Source organism: Dama dama, chromosome 12 (genome assembly GCF_033118175.1).
Source record: "Dama dama isolate Ldn47 chromosome 12, ASM3311817v1, whole genome shotgun sequence".
Lineage (NCBI taxonomy): Eukaryota > Metazoa > Chordata > Mammalia > Artiodactyla > Cervidae > Dama > Dama dama.
In genome coordinates, this window is record NC_083692.1 from 75,237,534 (window position 1) to 75,257,598 (window position 20,065).

General features: G+C 41.1%; 3 protein-coding genes across 3 annotated transcripts; all 3 read left to right on the plus strand.

Annotated features, from left to right (window-relative positions):
* The first annotated feature begins 504 nt into the window (after positions 1-504).
* LOC133066900 (angiogenin-1-like) lies at positions 505-981 on the plus strand. The gene has a single exon (XM_061158287.1). The coding sequence runs from the start codon at positions 505-507 to the stop codon at positions 979-981; it is 477 nt and encodes a 158-aa protein (XP_061014270.1).
* A 3,926-nt stretch (positions 982-4,907) lies between these two features.
* Positions 4,908-6,859, plus strand: LOC133067324 (ribonuclease 4-like; the record flags this gene model as incomplete). Its single annotated transcript, XM_061158474.1, has 2 exons — positions 4,908-5,331; positions 6,828-6,859. Coding segments are annotated over exons 1-2 (417 nt in total), but the record flags the coding sequence as incomplete, so codon positions are not given.
* A 647-nt stretch (positions 6,860-7,506) lies between these two features.
* Positions 7,507-7,947, plus strand: EDDM3B (epididymal protein 3B). Its single transcript, XM_061158475.1, has one exon. It carries the CDS (start codon positions 7,507-7,509, stop codon positions 7,945-7,947), a length of 441 nt encoding a protein of 146 aa, XP_061014458.1.
* Positions 7,948-20,065: the final 12,118 nt, after the last annotated feature.

The following is a 20,065-nucleotide window of genomic DNA, read 5'->3' on the forward strand; positions in this document are numbered from 1 at the left end:
ATCTTACTGTCTCTTCTCAGTAAATTGGCACTCCCATCCTTTCCCCATGGGTGCTGCATCCTGGATTAGCAAGGCACTGGATGTGTCTTAATGGCCTTTGTGTTCTAGGACCTAGCACAGTGCCTGGTACCCAATAGGGGCTTATGTAGTGCTTGTTATTAAATTAGTTAATAAATGAATTAAAGAATGTGAGTGGATTTTGAACTGCAACAACTGATAGAAAGGTAAATTCTTAGAGATCCTCAGGGATAGGGATTGGTGGTTGTACTTGGAAGTTGTATTCAGGAAACGTTTTTACAGATGTTACAAAGGAATCAATTGAGAAGACATACGAGACTACTGAGGAAAGGAAAAGAAAAAAATATATCTAGTGACAGAGGATACATGATTCATGATGCCCTGCCAGAGAGAAAAATCCTTGTCCTTTTAGCCTAATTTGGCAATTCTATTCTGTGCTACTATTGCATCTCCTTTTGTCCTTGGCAGGAGCCCTTGTTGAAAGAGATGGTGATGGTCCTGAGCCCCCTGTTTTTGGTCTTCATGCTGGGACTGAGTCTGACCCCACTGACTCTGGCTAAGGATGACCGCAGATACAGACACTTCCTGACCCAGCACTATGATCGTAGCCCAAAGGGCCGGGATAACAAATACTGTGAAATGATGATGGAGAGACGAAAACTGACCAAACCCTGCAAAGGCATCAACACCTTTGTTCATGGCAACAAGAATGACATCAAGGACATCTGTAAAGATAAGAATGGAAAACCTTACAGAGGCAATCTCAGAATAAGCAAGTCTGCCTTCCAGGTCACCATTTGCAAGCATAAAGGAGGGTCCACCCGGCCTCCATGCTATTACAAAGCCACCAAAGCCTACAGAGTCATCGTTATCGGCTGTGAAAAGGGCTGGCCCGTCCACTTTGATGAGTCCTTTGTCCCTCCACGCAAGCAGTCCAGAACTGGCTCTGCTCTTCCTTCATAGCATTTCCCCATTACACCGCGGCAACATTCGTTGCTAGGAATCCAGAAAATGAGCTGCTGACCTTTTCTTTTCTGCTTTAGAATATATTTCATTAATAAATATGTCTCTGAGTCTTCTCACTGATTCTTGGTCTATTGATCTTTCCCCATTTTCCCTGTTCAATTGAAAGGGTTGGATGGGAAAGCAATGCTTTTTTCCTTGTCAGTCAGTTCCTGATCAGGCATTCAAGGAGTGGACTTTACTTTTCTGTGAAGGTAAAAATGTTAAATTCATCTTACAGAGATTGTTGGGAAAATTCCAAGGCTTAAGGCCCCTAAGCAGAATTTTTAGGAGAAGCAAATTGTTATTGCTGTCACCTAATAAGCCAATGTTACTTTTACAAATGTTAAGCCTTAGGAAGAAGAATTTAGTACTAAATACCAACAGATTAATTACACTTTCTTTCTCTCTCTCTCTCTCACAAACACACACACGGGCAAACACACCCACCCACACTTTGGTAATCCTGCATAAACAACAAAACACAATCAGGATAGTCACCTCTTACCTTAAGTAGGAAGTAATTTGATATTGTTTTGACTGGAACACTCCCAAGATATTCTCATGGTTATTTTATATCAAGATAAAAGACTGATTACTACATTATTTTCTCTTTAATATTTTACTTTATTAACTGATATCTAGCAACACTGAGGTCTTGGGAAGGTCATACAAAGATTTCAAGCTTTTCCTTTGTTCTTCAACTTGATATGTTTTCAAGTAAATACAAGCTTAAGTTAACAGACTGTCTCTGTAAAATATGCTAATTAACCCATGAGTTCAAAGTTACCTAATTTCATCAACAGATGCCTGGATATCTTACTTAGAAAGTAGTTAATAAACTACAGTTATGCATTGCTAGTTCTTCCATTTTATGAATAACTATCACAGTCACTATTCCCCATGGTTGCCTCCCCTTCTGCCTACATGCCCTGAAATGGACCAAAAGCCCTGGTTCCTCAATACTTGGGTTAGAGGCCAGTTGTCTTGGTGCCACACAGAGCCCAGCCTCACTGAAAGTATTCAATTTATGGAGGAAGGGATGAAAGAGTAGGTTACTGGTTCATCTATTTAAAAATTGGAAACATTGTAATTTCTCTCCAAAGTAGGAAGAAGGATTTTCCAAACCTCTTTATTGGAAAATTTGTCTTACTATAAAAATGAGAAAAATCCTTAGGAAGCAAGATATTAACAATGTTTGATAGACTATCGGATTTTTTTTTTTTTGGTTCTCCAATCAGTGGTGAAAGTGAAGTCGCTCAGTAGTGTCCGACTCTTTGTAACCCCATGGATTATAGTCTGCCAGGCTCCTCCTCCATCCATGGAATTTTCCAGGCAAGAATACTGGAATGGGTTGTCATTTCCCACTACCAGGGATCATCCCAACCCAAGGATCAAACTCACATCTCTTGGATTGAGCTCAGGTCTCCCACATTGCAGGCAGACTCTTTACCCTCTGAGCCACCAGGGAATCCCAATCAGTGGTAGTGTGTATTAATTGTTCAGTCACATCTGACTCTTTGCCACCCTATGGATTATAGCTGGCCAGGCTCCTCTCTCCATGGGATTTTCCAGGCAAGACTATTGGAAAGTGGTAGTCGCTCATTCGTGCCCGACTCTGTGACCCCATGGACTGCAGCCCACCAGGTTCCTTTGTCTATGGGATTTTCCAGGCAAGAATACTGGAATGGGTTGCCATTTCCTACTACAGGGGATCATCACAATCCAGGGATCAAACCCACATCTCTTGCCTCTCCTGCATTGGCAGGAGGATTCTTTACCACTAGTGTCACGTGAGAAGACTGCAATTCAGTGTAGTTGTTATTTTATCAGATTGAAGGGAACAAAGGAAACCAAGAAAATTGGGAATCCTAAAAGTGATCATTGCTGACACCTACTGAACACTTAGGCTAGGCATCGTGATAAGCCCTTTATGTTGATTTTTATCATTTCTTCTTCACAACGTTCCTTTGAGGAGAAGGACCCTATGGACCTTGCCCCTACACCATGTCCTCTGCCTGCCTTTTGTCTGTGGAAAACTTTAGTCAAAGAATAAGTTTAACGAAAGAAACGAGAAAAGTGGAAACAAAGGGAAACAGTCCAAGGAGACTAAATAATAATGTAGTCAAGGACCTTTAGTTCTTTCTCAAGGGCTATAGATAATATTCTGAGCCATAGCCTGTGAGCTGTCTTACAGATACTAAAACACCAGGTGGAGAAGTTAACATCATGATGACCAGACTGTTCCAAGGACATGAGCTGCCACAGTTCCGAGAACTGGCCACAAAGAAATGGGAACAAATAGATGATGGAACTGAAGACTAGCTGTACCTAAAACAACCAACATGTCGCTAGTCAGACCACCGATGACCAATCTGAAGACGACTATCAGAGATGACTTTGCTGTTCCTGCATGTAGTCCCCCACCCCGACTTGTGTCTGTAAAATCTCTTGCCCCACTGGTTGTGAGGGTACGGGAAGTCGGCCTTTGGATGGATGTCCACCACCCTCCCCGCACAGTTGCAGGCATCTGAAATAAAGCAAACTTTCCTTTCCACCAACCTGGCCTGCTTATTGCCTCTTAAGCGGTGAGCAGCTGGACTCCCCACAACTCTTTCGGTAACATTGAAATGAAAGTAAAAGTCCCTTAGTCATGTCCAACTCTTTGCGACCCCATGGATTATTCAGTCCATGGAATTCTCTAGGCCAGAATATTGGAGTGGGTAGCTTTTGCAGCCCCATGGACTTATACAGTCCATGAAATTCTCTAGGCCAGAATATTGGAGTGGGTAGCCTTTCTCCAGGGGATCTTCTCAACCCATGGATTGAATCCAGGTCTCCCGCATTGCAGGCGGATTCTTTACCAGCTGAGCCACAAGGGAAGCCTTTCATTATGTTTATTCTACTTCTAAGGAAACACACTGAGAGAAGTTAAGCAATTTCCCCAAGATCATACAGTTAGTGTGCTAAAACTAGGTCTTTCGGATCTCACCATATCAAAAGAAGTTCTTACTGAGATTAAACATGTCAGCAGAGCAAGCCATTGGTGCAAGCTCTAACCTAAAAGTATGTGTTGGGGGCATTTGGGGATCATTTCATTTTCTGTTGTAGGCAGAAGCTTGAGAGGCACCCATTGATGTCGACTTTGAACTCTGTTCATAATATTTTTCCATGTCTTAATAAGTCAGCTGGTTACTGTGCCTGAGGCCACTCATGCTCTTGTATAAAAAGTAAAATCTTCTCTGTAGCTAGTCATATTGCTAACCCATGTTGTTGGTCACAAAGAAGCAGAATGAGAGAAAGGAGACAGAATTGTGCACAACTAGTTTTGGGACAGACAACACAAAGTACATTGTGGGGATGAAGCTCTTACCCATGTGCTAAGTGTATCTTCAGAAGTTGAATCCAGTGGTCCTGGGGTGAGGAGTAAATCGAGCATCATTTCTTCCTGCCACCCTGCTTCCCACAACTCCTTCACTTCCCTCTCCTCCTAACTCCATATCGCTTATCTGAAGCAGCAGACACAGCAATGTGACTTAGAGCTTTGGGTCTTTCTGTGCACAGGCAAAATGTGGTTGTGAACTGAGAAGGTGGCATTTAAATGAATGATAGTTATGTTTAATCCTGATCATTATTGTTAAGGATAGGCTGTAGGTGGAATAAGATGCAAGTCCCTCATCAACGTTATAATCACACACAGTGTGATCCACCATCATGAAGCAGCATCTTTGAAAACAAAGGACAGTAGTAACATACGTATCAAACTAGGAACTCAGCTGGTCCTAACCCTTAGACTGCACGTGTAGAAAATGGGCACATCTGATGCTCCAAAAATTGTCCTTGCTGCTTTGGGTTGCTCACTTCCTGTTGAATCTGGGATGATTTTTCTTGCCCCTTGGTCTTCTCTAGGCATCTCCAAGGCAGTGATGGCTCTCCAGCAGACCCAGGTCTTTCTTCTGTTCTTGCTGCTGAGCCTGCTGGGGCTGGGGCTGGTACAGCCCTCCTATGGCCAGGATCGCATGTACCAACGATTCCTGCGGCAACACGTGGACCCTGATGAGACAGGAGGCAATGACGGCTACTGCAACCTGATGATGCAAAGACGGAAGATGACTTCACATCAGTGCAAGCACTTCAACACTTTCATTCATGAAGATCTTTGGAACATCCGCAGTATCTGCACCACCAACATTCAGTTCCAGAACGGCCGGATGAACTGCCATGAGGGTGTAGAGATGGTCACAGACTGCAGGGAGACAGGGAGTTCCAGGGCTCCCAACTGCAGATACCGGGCCAAGGCCAGCACCACAAGTCAGCATTTGAAGTTTGACTCCTTTGCTCCAGGCTATTCTCAGAGTAAACCCAAGTGTTCCAGATGAAAAGATGCAGGACTGGTTCTTTTAGTAAGGCCATCTAATCCCCTCCCCCCAACTACTGCCAATCAGTTGGAGCACTGTACCTCCCACTGACTGTTATTCCTTCCATCTTTCCTTCACTGCTGCAGACTTCTTGGCTCTAAGGAAAGGGGAAAGACACACACTCTCTGCCCTGCACATCCATAAACTGATCCCCACTACGGCCAGTGACAGGAGTGTTGGATCTAAATAGGGTGAGTTATGGTTAGAAGGGCTGGTGCTGAGGATGTTTAGAGGGAAAGGCCCAGGAATGCTGGAAGAGGAAATTAAGATGGTGGGATTAAGAATAGACAGTGACCCAACTTGTGAGAACTAATGACCTGGATTCAGTCTTGCTGATACAGTTTTTATAGCCTCTCCCCACTCTTCCTAAGTGTAATATCACCATCCCTTGGTATCCATGGGGTATTGGTCCAGGATCCTCCATGCCCAGGATACCAAAATGCAAGCATGCTCAAGTGCCTTGTATAAAATGGCACAGTGTTTGCATCTAAACTATATACTTTTCTCTACATCACTTTTAATACCTAAACAAGGTAAATTTTATGTAAATAGCTGTAGATACAATGTAAGTGCTATGGAAATAATTGACAGCACAAAGCAAATTCAAGTGTTACTTTTTAGAACTTTCTGGGGGGAAAAAAATTTTTTTTGGAGTATTTTTAATCCATGTCTGTGGTTGGTGGAATCCCTGGGTGCACAGCAGGTGGATTCAGAGGGTTAACTGTATACTGAAGTACCTTGAATCCTGGTCTTCTCATCTTGTTTAGGCCTTTTGAGCCAGGGATAGGGTATCACAAAAGAGAAGGTACCTACCCCTTGTGCTATATTTGGCACAGTACTTGACATTCTGAAAAATGCTGTCAATAAATGTATCTCATTAGACTCTCACAGGTCTGAGGGATGAATTATTAGGCCCGTTTTGAGGCATCATGCTCAGAGAGTTGAGAATTAGGATAGAGGTTCCACATCATCAGGCATACTCCTCATGGTAAATGAGAACAGGGAGCTAGTTTAAAGGGGAGACTTTTTCAAGCAACTCTCTGTCCTAATTTGAATAAAATAGCTCTTGTGAAGGCAGCTTCAATCTTGATATTTGAATGACTGAAATAATATTTCAAAACTGGAGCTCCTTATAACATTCTTAATGACAAATCAAGATCAGTTATAATGACAATAATTAGGAAAATGTCTTCCGAGCAGTGGTGTGTGTAGTCAGAAGTGAAAATATGTTTCACAGGTTTTGGGGAAGTGTCATAAGGAAGACAAGATTCTAGAAAGCACCATCTTGCAGAATCAGTATAGTTGCAGCCTAGGATTTCAGGGAACCAAAGCCTCCTGCTTGGGAAATATTCTTCAAGTCTCTATTCATATTCTGCATCCCCTTTAAAGGGATGTGCGTGCTCAGTTGCTTCGGTCATGTCCGAGTCTCTGTGACCCCATGGACTGTAGCCCACCAGGCTCTTCTGTCCAGGATTCTCCAGACAAGAATTCTGGAGTGGGTTGCCGTGCCCTCCTCCAGGGGCTCTTCCTGACCCAGGAATCAAATCTTGGTCTCCTGTGTCTCCTGCACTGAAGGTAGATTCTTAACAGCTGAGCCACCAAGGAAGCCCCTTTCGAGCCCTTGCTCGAAGGGACAACCCTTCCCTTCGTTGCAATTGCAACCCTTTGCAATTCACAGACATAATGCTTAAAATCCCATTTTCTTTAAGATACACACTCTTTTGAGAATTGAAGTGGATGCAAAACAGCTAGCTAGAGTGAGATTGATTCCTCAGTTCAGATGAAAGAGAGGGCAGACAGGAGGTATTTGGAAATGCCAAAATAAACTTCAATTTTTTACAACTTTGCTCTTGTCTCAGACAGGCTATAGCATATTTTCATTTCTTATAAACTTTATTATCTCATGAGACTTATCTTCCAGCCTGGAAACCAAATGGTAAAATTGGGTCCAAGTGCCTACAGTGACAGAGAGAAGAATTTTAAGGTGGAGCTCAGCTCTCAGGGCAGTGCTGAGACAATGCTTTCCTCTCTCTTTCCCGTGCATCCGCAGGTGGTCCTGGTGACTGAGATGGCATCCACTCTAAAGGTCCTAGGCTCTCTGTGGGCTCTGCTGTTCACCCTATGTGGGCTTCTTGTACACAGCCAGAACCTTTCCTGGAGGGAATTTATGAAACAGCACCACCTGAGCACAAACTGGGAATTCAGCAAGTACAAATGCAATGATCTGATGAGGGAAAGAGGCATTCCAAAAGACAAGAAATATCACATCTTCATCTATACCTTATGGCACAAAATTGAGCGTATATGCCTGAGGAACTGGAGAGACCGCTACAGAAATGTATATATATGGGCCCCAGATCCCTTCAAGACACTCAAGTGCATCCGGAAGAACAGCAAAAGCAATTATGAAGATTACAAGAGCTATAGCTACATTGAATTCCATTGCAGCATGAATGGGTTTGTTGATGTTGTAGAGGACATGAGGTTATTAGAGGATATCAACAACTAGAAAGTCCAACCAGACCCACAGCTTTCAGTGTTCAGTGCTTCCAAGTGGTGGCCCCACCTACATCAAGAGCCCTTACATTTATGGGCCAATATTTCCAACTACTTAGAGTTGGTTCACATGGTTTCTTGCTCTCATAACTTCGCCTGTGTTGTCTCTCTGCCTGAAATACCCTTCTGCTCTCATTTATTTGATTTCCTTCTACATGTTTGTTTGTTTGTTTGTTTTTAAAGATTCAGCACATATGGCATCTTTCTGACTAATCTGGGAAATTTTCCTGATATTGATTCTCTTTATACCTTTGCAAGCTGAATGATCTTTCCATCCCTAAATAAATTATATCATTTCAATGTGTGTGAAATTTATTTATGTGTGCAGAGTATGTGTTGTGTGATTAGTACAGGTATTCTAAGTGTGTGTTATATAGCTTTTGCTTGAATGTGATTTGTGCTTTATGTAGGTGTGTATTATATGTGTGTGTCTAAAGCATATACTAGTTTTTCTTGTGTGTGTGATGAAACTATAATTGTTTATGTGCTACGCTGGGGAGATTTTGTAAGCATTGATGGTGGGGAAATGTTAAGATCCACCCAGATTGGTTGATGTGACCAGAGCTGATTAGGTATAAAATATGTAGCATGTTCCTGACACATGGCAGTTGCTCAGCCATCACTGTTTTCTTCCTTCCTCATCCTTTGACTTGAAATTTTAACTTTGACAAAATAAACATGACAAATGCCTACCAATCATTTCTCTTCCTGGCTTTTGTTAAGAATATCTCTAAGGAGGCTATTGCATTTCAGATGAGTTAAATTGTTACATCTCTTGATGAATAGTACATTAAGTAGATGATATGAGCAAAATGAGTTTATCTGACAAACAACCATTTCACATGGCAGAGATATAGGGTAGGGCTTTGTTGTTGTTTAGTACTTAAGTCTTATCTGGCTCTTTTGAGACTCCATGGACTGTAGCCCATCAGCCTCCTCTGTCCATGGGATTTCCCAAGCAAGAATACTGAAGTGGGTTGCCATTTCCTTCTCCGGAGGTTCTTCCTAGCCCAGGGATCAGAGTTGCGTCTCCTGAATCCTCACTGGCAGGCCAATTCTTTACCACTGAGTCACCAAGGAAGCTCCAGGGTAGGCAAAGAGGACTTTAAAAGTGGGGCTTAAGACTTACATTTTGTTGGAGGAAAGAAGAAGTAGATTGGAGAAGGAAATGTTAAAGACACAAGTAAATAGGGTTCACCGAAGTTGTTTGCTAAATTGAGGATAGAGAAACAGAGTAAGAAATGTTCATGTCATATAATTTTGCCTGGGGCAGATATTTGAAGGAGACATACTGAACATTAAAGGACCTTGTGTTCTTCAATCTCCTGCATCACTGAGTGACTCAAGCCCTGAAACTAATAGGGACAGAGTAATGGGACAAAGTAGATGATTAAACAGTTAATTCCACTAGAGGATTGTAAGTAAAGAAAAAAGTATGGGAGATCCCTGTAAATTAATGATTACTCAAGAAAGCAGGTTTGCTTAACCACAAAACGGAACAGACTTGCTTAGAAACAAAATCCACACAGCAGAGGCATGAAACATGTCCCCAAACAATAAAACAATGGTGGCATGAGACCAAGTATTCTTGCCTGGAGAGTCCCATAGACAGAGGACCCTGGCTGGCTATAGCCCAGGGAGTCTCAAAGAGTTGGACACTACTGAAGCAACTTAGTATGCACCCACGCTGATTCCGAATAAACCTATCTTTGCTGGAGAAATATCTGGCAGTCTATTTGTTTCAGGGCAACATAGTACAATAGCCTTGTGTTGTTGCTTAGACTTTCCCATATTCACTTCCCCTATTTGGATAGATGCATATTCATTTACTGTGGATGATGACTGCAATCATGAAATGAAAAGATGCTCACTCCTTGAAAGGAAAGTTATGATATAACCTAGGCAATTAAAAAGCAGAGACATCACTTTGTCAACAAAGGTCCATATAGTCAAAGCTATGGTTTTTCCAGTAGTCATGTACAGATGTGAGAGTTGGATTATAAAGAAGGCACCCAGCTTTTGAATTGTGGTGCTGGCAAAGATTCTTGAGAGTCTCTTGGACAGCAAGGAGATCAAACCAGTCAATCCTAAAGGAAATCATCCTGAATATTCATTGGAAGGACTGTTGCTGAAGCTGAAGCTCCAATGCTTTGACCACCTAATGTGAAGAGCCAACTCATTGGAAAAGACCCTAATGCTGGGAAGATCTAAGGCAAAAGGAGAAATGGGCAGCAGAGAATGAGTTGGTTAGATAGCGTCACCAACACAATGGACATGAATATGAGCAAACTCCAAAGGGTAGTTGAGGTCATAGGAGCCTGCGGTCCTACAGTCAATTGGGTCACAAAGAGTCAGACATGACTTAGCGGCTCAACAACAACAATATTCATTTCCCTTAGGGAACTATCCTTCTTATTTTTGTGTGTGTATTGGTGGGGCTGTCCATTAAGATTCCTGAACTCCTCTACTGAGTCAAACCATAGTAATAGGATCCAAGGCAGGCTAGCTGTACTCTCTTTTATAGGAAACCAAAATGTACCTCTTTGATACAGGAGTATTTTGAGAAGTTGCAGATAAAGGAGAAGCTTTGAAATAAAGTATAGATTATCCTATAGAAGGGAAATTGACAATTACAATGAAAATCTCCATTTGTAAGGATGCCTCCCTCTCTTTCCAGGAAAGAAAAAATGACTCTAATCATAAGACACACTTGTCAACTAAAACCTGCATAACAAAACTTACCCTTGTTTACTGTACCTTTCCTGGTCACCTCCCCATAATTTGCTGCCTCCACATTCTTCTTTCTTTGTTTTAGCTGAAGAGAGAATGTAAGCACAAGTTCTAGCCACCTCATTGAGTTGCTCATCACTGAGCTTCTCTCATGTCTATGTGCGGTATTCACAGGAATAAACTTCTGTCCATTTTTCTCTTGTTAATCTATCTTTTGTTATAGAGACCCTGAGAACTGGGAAAGAAAAATGGAAAAGGTTTTGTTTTTTTTTTCCCCTACACTGTCCTCAGAGTATAAATCTCAAGTAGTGATGCAAGAATTTTTTTTTTTTTAAAGGTAAAGTGGATTCATGCCCATTTGGCACTGTTCAGCCTTTGATCCAAGGTTCTTGGGTTCCAGCTTTTTCAAAGACAAATTCTGCTGCTATATTTTATATTGTAATCTCTCCCAAATTCTTCCAATAGATCCCCACCCCATTCCCACGATTGAAACAAGAAAGAAGGGGCTAGGACACAACCTCTGAAAGAATGACATAAGCCCTAGAGGATATGATATAAACTGTTTAGCACCAACTAGGTCCATTATGGCAGAAGATTTGACTTCCAGTAGACTTTGAACCTCACTATACACTCATTGTAATACTTTAGCAACCAAATACATACCAAAGGTGCCATGACAATTTCAAGGCTAACCATATAAGGTTAAAAAAAAAAAAAGCAGTGGTCCAATTCCTGGAAATCTCCACCTCTTCTCTGAAATGGTTGGCATAATCCTCCCAATCTTTAGTCTATGAAATTACCTAGCCGATAGATGGTTGGTAAAAAACCAACCACCCCATGTTTTGGGGCCTTTTGCCCTCTTCTGAGATGGCCCACACTTTCTGTGGAGTTTGCTTTTCCCTTCCAAGGCTGTTCTAACCTTTTGAGACAACCTTCTGTCTATGGAATGTGTATGTTTCTAATTAAACCCACTTCTTATCTAAAAAGGACCTTTCAGAAAAAGAACTGGATATACATAACACAATGAAATTGACATCTGGTCCTGAGAACTCACTTTTCCATAACATTGCTTTAGAAATAGTGCAAGGGATCTTTATTTCTCCTACCCATGAAGAGGTGGCACAGCTGAGCGGCTCTATCCACCCTCAACTGATAAAGAATTTCCATCAGTGTTGTCTCGCCATTCGTGCAGGCTGAAGAGAAAAAGAAAGCACTAAATGGTAAAGATCATTCCGGTTCAACAAATTCAGCGTCTTCCCTGAACCCTGTGAAAGAACATGGTGTATTGTTTGAATGCTCACCTGAAAACTGGACTGATCAGAGGAAAACACCGCCAGTTATGGCTTACTGCGTAGTAGGGAGACTCTTTCTTCATCCCAAGCTTCAAGAACTTTGTGTCTGTTTTCATGACTCAGTTACAGAAATTGCCATTGAAATGGCTTTTAAATTGTTTCTTGGGTTAACCTTGTAGCTGTATTTTCCTGATGCATAGCAACACTGTGCACAGACCATCAAGCAGGGTTAGAACTGCTGCTATCTATTCACAAAGAGATAAGGTTTAACTTCTTTTCACTAATCAATACTGAACATAAGGCTGATGAAGACTGAGATGATATGCTGCTGGATTTGATGCACTAAATCTTATTCTGAGACTTTTGAAGAGAATACTTGATCAAAATATGAAGAAGAGATTGTTAAGTTATTTTCCATTTTGGTATATAACATTAATTTATTTACTGATTTGAAATAATGTGATGTATTTTATGTAAAATTAATATAAGAATGTTTATCTTGGGAAAATACCCAATTTTTTGTGTATTTTTTTCGAGACTAATATTGATGTCTGGCAAAACAATCATGAAATTGGGACGAGATGACCAGGTTCTGTTACTAATTAGTACTGTGGCCATGAGCGAGTTTTTGTACCTCTCTGAGCTCAGATTTTTCATGTACAAATGAAATAATTGTTTTGAGGTGTCTAAAGATCCTCTTCAGTAAAATGTGCAACTTTTCCCTCTAACCTATTGTTTGGTACCTAAATTTGTAATGTTGAGTACTGATTCCTTCTTAGATCAGATACTTTTCTTTTAGGTGTTTTAGTAGATACCTCAGTGTGGGGGAAGAGAGGAGTGAAAATTACTTACTTTTTAATTTATTTGATTTTCTTTACTCATTCAGGTCAGTTCTATTTTGACTAAGATATGTATTTTTAAACTATTTGTTCATATACTTTCATTGTTTCTCTCTTTTTTGAAATATATTCAGGTATACACACATTTTATACAAGTTCATGAATTTTAGGAAAGTTGTATGTAAATCTTTTTTAAAAACCCAATCATGTTGAAAACACTGAAAAAGTTAACTAAAAAAATTCTATGGTGACTTCCAATCAATACAAAGTTTTGCCTTACAAATCTGGATGCATTAGGTTTTCCCAAAGGGGCACCCCTAATGAACAATAATTTATTTGACCATGAATAGAGAAAGAAAAGTACTAAGTTCAGAATTTTCTTTAGCTGTCAGAATTTGGCAGATTGAAAGGAAGGAAGAAGATGACAATTCTTAATTGACATTTACCCAGTGGATTCTCCTGAATTCTCAGATGCCCCCATGACTTTATAGTACTGGGTTCTCTCTTCAGGATTTATCTTGGGAAGGCAAATCACACCAGCACCTCTAAAGCCAGTCTCTGCCTTTCCCCTACCTCAAGCATGAGACTTCCAGCTTAATCAGAATTAACTGAAAAACGTAGTGGATGCACCATGTAAAACATCTGGTCTTAGAAGAAACACTATTATCCCTCTGTCATGAGTTTAAGAGATTTTCACTCAGGTGTTGAAGATGCAAACCACTATATTTGTCCTATTAGTGACTTGTGGGCCTTAATTTTGGCATTCAAAACAGAGCAAGAAACTTTGGTAGAAAATGGCTTGCAATATCCTCCCCTTCAGATTATAATTTTGGTCAAATGATAGACTCTTTACTACTGTCTTAGGACTGCTTGTGCACATATATAAGTATCAAAGTATTGTTTAAGAATATTTAGTTTCATTCTTTTACAAGTAGTTGACCAATTTTCCCAGCACCACTTTCTAACACCATACACAAAAATAAACTCAAAATGGATTAAAGATCTAAATGTAAGACCAGAAACTATAAAACTCCTAGAACATAGGCAAAACACTCTCTGACATAAATCACAGCAAGATCCTCTATGACCCACCTCCCAGAATATTGGAAATAAAAGCAAAAATAAACAAATGGGACCTAATGAAATTTAAAAGCTTTTGCACAACAAAGGAAACTCTAAGCAAGATGAAAAGATAGCCCTCAGAATGGGAGAAAATAATAGCAAATGAAGCAACAGACAAGAGATTACTCTCAAAAATATACAAGCAACTCCTGCAGCTCATTTCCAGAAAAATAAATGGCCCAATCCAAAAATGGGCCAAAGAACTAAACAGACATTTCTCCAAAGAAGACATACAGATGGCTAACAAACACATGAAAAGATGCTCAACATCACTTATTATCAGAGAAATGCAAATCAAAACCACAATGAGGGACCATTACACGCCAGTCAGAATGGCTGCTATCCAAAAGTCTACAAGCAATAAATGCTGGAGAGGGTGTGGAGAAAAGGGAACCCTCTTACACTCTTGGTGGGAATGCAAACTAGTACAGCCTCTATGGAGAACAGTGTGGAGATTTCTTAAAAAACTGGAAATAGAGCTGCCATATGACCCAGCAATCCCACTTCTGGGCATACACAAGAGGAAACCAGATCTGAAAGAGACACATGCACCCCAATGTTCATCACAGCACTGTTTATAATAGCCAGGACATGGAAGCAACCTAGATGCCCATCAGCAGACGAATGGATAAGGAAGCTGTGGTACCTATACACCATGGAATATTACTCAGCCATTAAAAAGAAATCATTTGAATCAGTTCTAATGAGATGGATGAAACTGGAGCCCATTATACAGAGTGAAGTAAGCCAGAAAGATAAAGACCAATACAGTATACTAATGCATATATATGGAATTTAGAAAGATGGTAATGATAACCCTATATGCAAAACAGAAAAAGAGACACAGATGTACAGAACAGACTTTTGAACTCTGTGGGAGAAGGCGAGGGTGGGATGTTTCGAGAGAACAGCAACGAAACATGTATACTATCTGGGGTGAAACAGACCACCAGCCCAGGTTGGATGCATGAGACAAGTGCTCGGGCCTCGTGCACTCGCAAGACCCAGAGGGATGGGGTGGGGAGGGAGGTAGGAGGGGGGATCGGGATGGGGAACACATGTAAATCCATGGCTGATTCATGTCAATGTATGGCAAAAACCACACTACACTATTGTAAAGTAATTAGCCTCCAACTAATAAAAATAAATGGAAAAAAAAAAAGAATATTTAGTAAATGTCTTAAATTTCTTAATAATGTTCCCTCAAATACCATGAAGCTATTTTTAATATGTAGAATTATTCATAAATGCAGCCATTGATCACCTCAGATTTTCAAACAGACTGAACTTGGGACTTTACCATTAGGAACTTTTTGTTTCATTTAGTGAAATTTTGATCTGTTGAACTGCTCTCCTGGTCTCAAAGAATCATAAGACCACTATTTAATAACTGAAATAAAAAGACAGACTACTGATCTTATATAAGGCCAAGTCATTTGAAGTATTGCAGATGTGCTCTGTAATGTACATGTTGCAGAGACATCGCATTTTTAAGAAAGAAAACCAAACATTATCTTGGCGTTTATCTCTAAAGAGATATCAAAATAAGCGTGGTAAATACTGTAAACTTAGCTGCTCATTTCCCCATATATGTTCAGATTCACACCTGAGAGTAGATCCAACTCATTGGACAATAAGTGCCTATCTGCAGCTTTATTAAATAAAGAGGGACGTAGAATGCTTTTGCAGAGAAGGCAACGGTACCCTACTCCTGCAGTACTCTTGCCTGGAAAATCCCATGGACAGAGGAGCCTGGTGGGCTGCAGTCCATGGGGTCGAAAAGAGTCAGACTCCACTGAGTGACTTCACTTTCACTTTCTTATCTATCACTTTGTCTCTCACTGAATTCTTTCTGCCCTGAGGCATAGAGAACCTGAGCTTCAGTAAGTCCTGACATCAGGTGTGTGATCTCAATTAAAAGACAGTGAGTTTGAATCCCAGTCTGGGTTGTGTGGTTTCACTGCCACTTAAAAATACCCCCTTCAAATTGCTTTGTGTTGCTTGCAACCAAAAATACCCTAATGGATAAACTTTATCTGCAAAGTTTGTGATCCTCACAATCACCAGCATGATCATAACATCTAGATTCAGAGATCTGCTATGCATACTAAGTACCTATCCTACCAGAAACATTAACTGCTTTTATGCAGCACTGTGTCAAAACCAAGTTAGTATGCATGATGTACTGTGATGCCAACTGTGCCAAAACATCATAGTTTGGAGCAGAAAAAGGTTCATTGCAGAGCCAAGCAAGGAGAACGGGTGGTTCATGCTCAAAATACCTGAAATCACTGATGGTTTTCAGGGAAGAGTTTTTAAAGGCAAAATTTGGGGTGAGGGCTGCACAGTGTATGACTTTCTTCTGATTGGTTGGTGGTGAGGCAATACGATGATAACCCAGGACTCTTGTGCTCACTTGAAGTTACCATCCTCCACCTGGGTGGGGGCCTTATTTCCTGTAAAAGAACTCAAAAATATATTGTTACTATACCCCTTGAAGAGGAACTAGGACTCTGCTTTGTCTCTGCACTATTTTTGTTTCCTGACCACTTTTCCTTCATTTCTGCATTTCCCTACTTCTCTAGTTAGTAACTGTCTGCATCAGCTCTTTGGAAAAGGGGAAGGCCTACAAACAGGAAACAGAAAGACTTCTGTACCTGGAGGGTCCTGTAGGATTCTGCTCAGTTTCAAGCACATAATCTTCATAATCTACCCTCCCCACCTCACTAGGCTCATCTCCTAAAATCTCACTTTGTTCTCTTAATAGTAGTCACTTACAGTTCCAGAAATATGTCATACACCTTTCAGCCACTGAAACTTCTTTCTTACTTGTTGCCGCTTGGTGACAATCTGCCCTTTGTTTACCTCCCAGTTCAGTCCCATGGCCACTGAGAAGCTGCTAGCCTTCTATTCATGATGATCCCTTCCTCCTAAATCATTTGTACCATACATTTGGGACTCAGCATATGTTACCTTGTGAGTTTCTCTAGTGGTTCAGATGATAAAGAATCTGCCTGCAATGCAGGAGACCCATGTTCAATCCTTGGGTAGGGAAGATCCCCTGGAGAAGGGAATGGCTGCCCACTTCATTTCTTGCCTGGAGAACTCCATGGATAGAGGATCCTGGCAGGCTATACAGTCCATGGGGTCCCAAAGAGTTGTCATTAACACTTTCACATATGCCACTTTGTATGGTTTAAATGTTTCTCATATTCACTCACTCATTCATGCCTTCACTTATCCAACAGCTTTGTAGAATGTCTACTATGTGATAAATACTGTGTTAAGCAATCATGATAGAAGGATGAAAAAGCCAGTTTCCTGCAGGGAGTCAAGTTCCCTAAAACAGTTTCTTCTAACCTGGGGAACTTCAAGAAGTCCATAAGCCCACTGAAATTATAAATTCTTGGTATGTTTCCATTTGGGGATAGCAAGTCAAATGGCTTTCCTCAAATTCTCAGAGAAGTTTACAGTCATCGGTCTAGTGGCTGTGGTATAAATACCACACATATGTACATAACTATCAAAAATACCGTTGTTGCTGTTGTTCACTCTCTAAGTCCAATCCAACTCTTTGCAACCCTGGGGACTGCAGCACAACAGGTTTCCCCATCCTTCACTATCTCCCCGAGTTTGCTCAAACTCATGCCCATTGAGTCTGTGATGCCATCCATTTCATCCTCTGTTGTCCCCTTCTCCTCCTGCCTTCAATGTTTCCCAGCATCAGGGTCTTTTCCAATGAGTCAGCTCTTCACGGTGGCCAAAGTACTGGAGCTTCAGCTTCAGCATCAGTCCTTCCAATGAATATTTAGGGTTGATTTCCTTTAGGATTGACTGGTTTGATCTCCTTACAGTCCAAGGGACTCTCAAGAGTCTTCTCCAGCACCACAATTTGAAAGCATCAATTCTTCAGCACTCAGCTTTCTCTATGGTCCAACTCACAGAGTCATACATGACTACTGGACCTTTGTTGGCAAGATGATGTCTCTGCTTTCTAGTATGCTCTCTAGGTTTGTCATAGCTTTTCTTCTAAGGAGCAAGCATCTTTTAATTTTGTGGCTGCAGGCAGCATCCACAGTGATCTGGGAGCCCAAGAAAATGAAATCTGTCACTGTTTCCACTTTCTCCCCTTCTATTTGCTATGAAGTGATAGGACCAGATGCCATGATCTTTGTTTTTTGAATGTTGAGGTTTGTTTTTTTTCTGGCTGTCTTTGGCTGACTGTTTAACTGGGTACCAAGTGCTGGTCTCTTTTATTCCTTTCTACCCATCTAGGGAGTTGGTGATGGACAGGGAGGCCTGGCGTGCTGTGATTCATGGGGTCGCAAAGAGTCAAACACGACTGAGCAACTGAACTGAACCCATCTACAATCTCTACTTCTTACTATTTGTGCTGCGTTTATGTAGCATTCTGACCTGAGCAGGCAAAATGAACTCCATTTCTCAGGTCATGGGTTTTATTGGTAGGATACCAGTCTTCTGCAAACAGATAGTGTTATATCAAATAGCCTGAGGCACATGCAGTGTGATTTCTGCCAAAGCCAATCCTCTGCAAAGCACTGGACCCTCTTAAAGACTGCCAGGCCTACTTTGTTAATTATTGAAGCTCTTCTTCCACTTTTCCCCCAAAGAATCTGAACCCCAGATTCTTTGTTTTTCTTTATAGATTTCTGGTAACCCACACTGTTTCTTCTGCCACCTTGAACTTGTCTCTGACCAGGAAGTGACTTCCAGATTTGCCAATCATGTGAATGTTGAGTTTAGCAAACCTACAACTTCTGCCTCCAAAGCTGCGATAAGATCCATCTGCTTTCTCCAGCTATGCTCAGCAAGTTCCTCATCCCAAAGCAGCTGTCAGAGACTTCCGCCTGAGTGCCAAACACATGATCACTGAATGTTGAGTTTTAAGCCAGCTTTTTCACTCTCCTCTTTCACCTTCATCAAGAGGCTCTTTAGTTCCTCTTCACTTTCTGCCATTAAAGTGGTATCATTTGCATATCTGAGGTTGTTGATATTTCTCCCAGCAACATTGATTCCCTGCTTGTGAGTCATCCAGCTGGGCATTTCGCCTGATGAAATGGCAACCCACTCCAGTATTCTTGCCTGGAGAATCCCACGGACAGAGGAGCCTGTCGGGCTACAGTTCACGGGGTCGCAAAGAGTCAGACACGACTGAGCGACTTCACTCACTTCACTCTTCATTTAAGTTAAACAAGCAAGGTGACAATATACTGCTTTGACATAATCCTTTCCCAGTTTTGAAACAGTCCATTGTTCCATGTCCAGTTCTAACTGTTGCTTCTTGACCTGCATATAGGTTTCTCAGGACAGGTAAGCTGTTCTGGCATTCTCATCTCTTTAAGAATATTCCAGTTTGTTGTGATTCACATAGTCAAAGGCTTTAGCATAGTCAGTGAAGCAGAAGTAGATTTTTTTTAATTCCCTTGCTTTTTTTATGATCCAACAGATGTTGGGGGTTTGATCTTGTACATCTGGAAGTTCACAGTTCATGTACTGCTGAAGCCTAGCTTGAAGAATTTTGAGCATAATCTTGGTAGCATGTGAAATGAGTGCAATTGTACGGTAATTTTAGCATTCTTTGGAATTGGAATGAAAACTGACCTTTTCCAGTCCGGTGGCCACTGCTGGCTTTTCCAAATTTGTGGACATATTGAGTGCAGCACTTTCACAGCATCATCTCTTAGGATTTGAAATAGCTCAGCTGGAATTCCATCACCTCCACTAGCTTTGTTCATAGTAATACTTTCTAGGGTCCACTTGACTTCACACTCCAGGATGTCTGGCTCTAGGTGAGTGACCACACCATCATGGTTATCTGGGTCATTAAGACATTTTTTGTATAGTTCTTCGGTGTATGCTTGCCACCTCTTCTTAATATCTTCTGCTTTTCCTAGGCTCTTGCCATTTCTGTCCTTTATTGTGCCCATCCTTGCATGAAATAGTCCCTTGATAGCTCTCATTTTCTTGAAGAGATCTCTAGTCTTTCCCATTCTATTGTTTTCCTCTATTTCTTTGCATTGTTCACTTAAGAAGGCTTTCTTATCTCTACTTGCTATTCTTCTCTCTG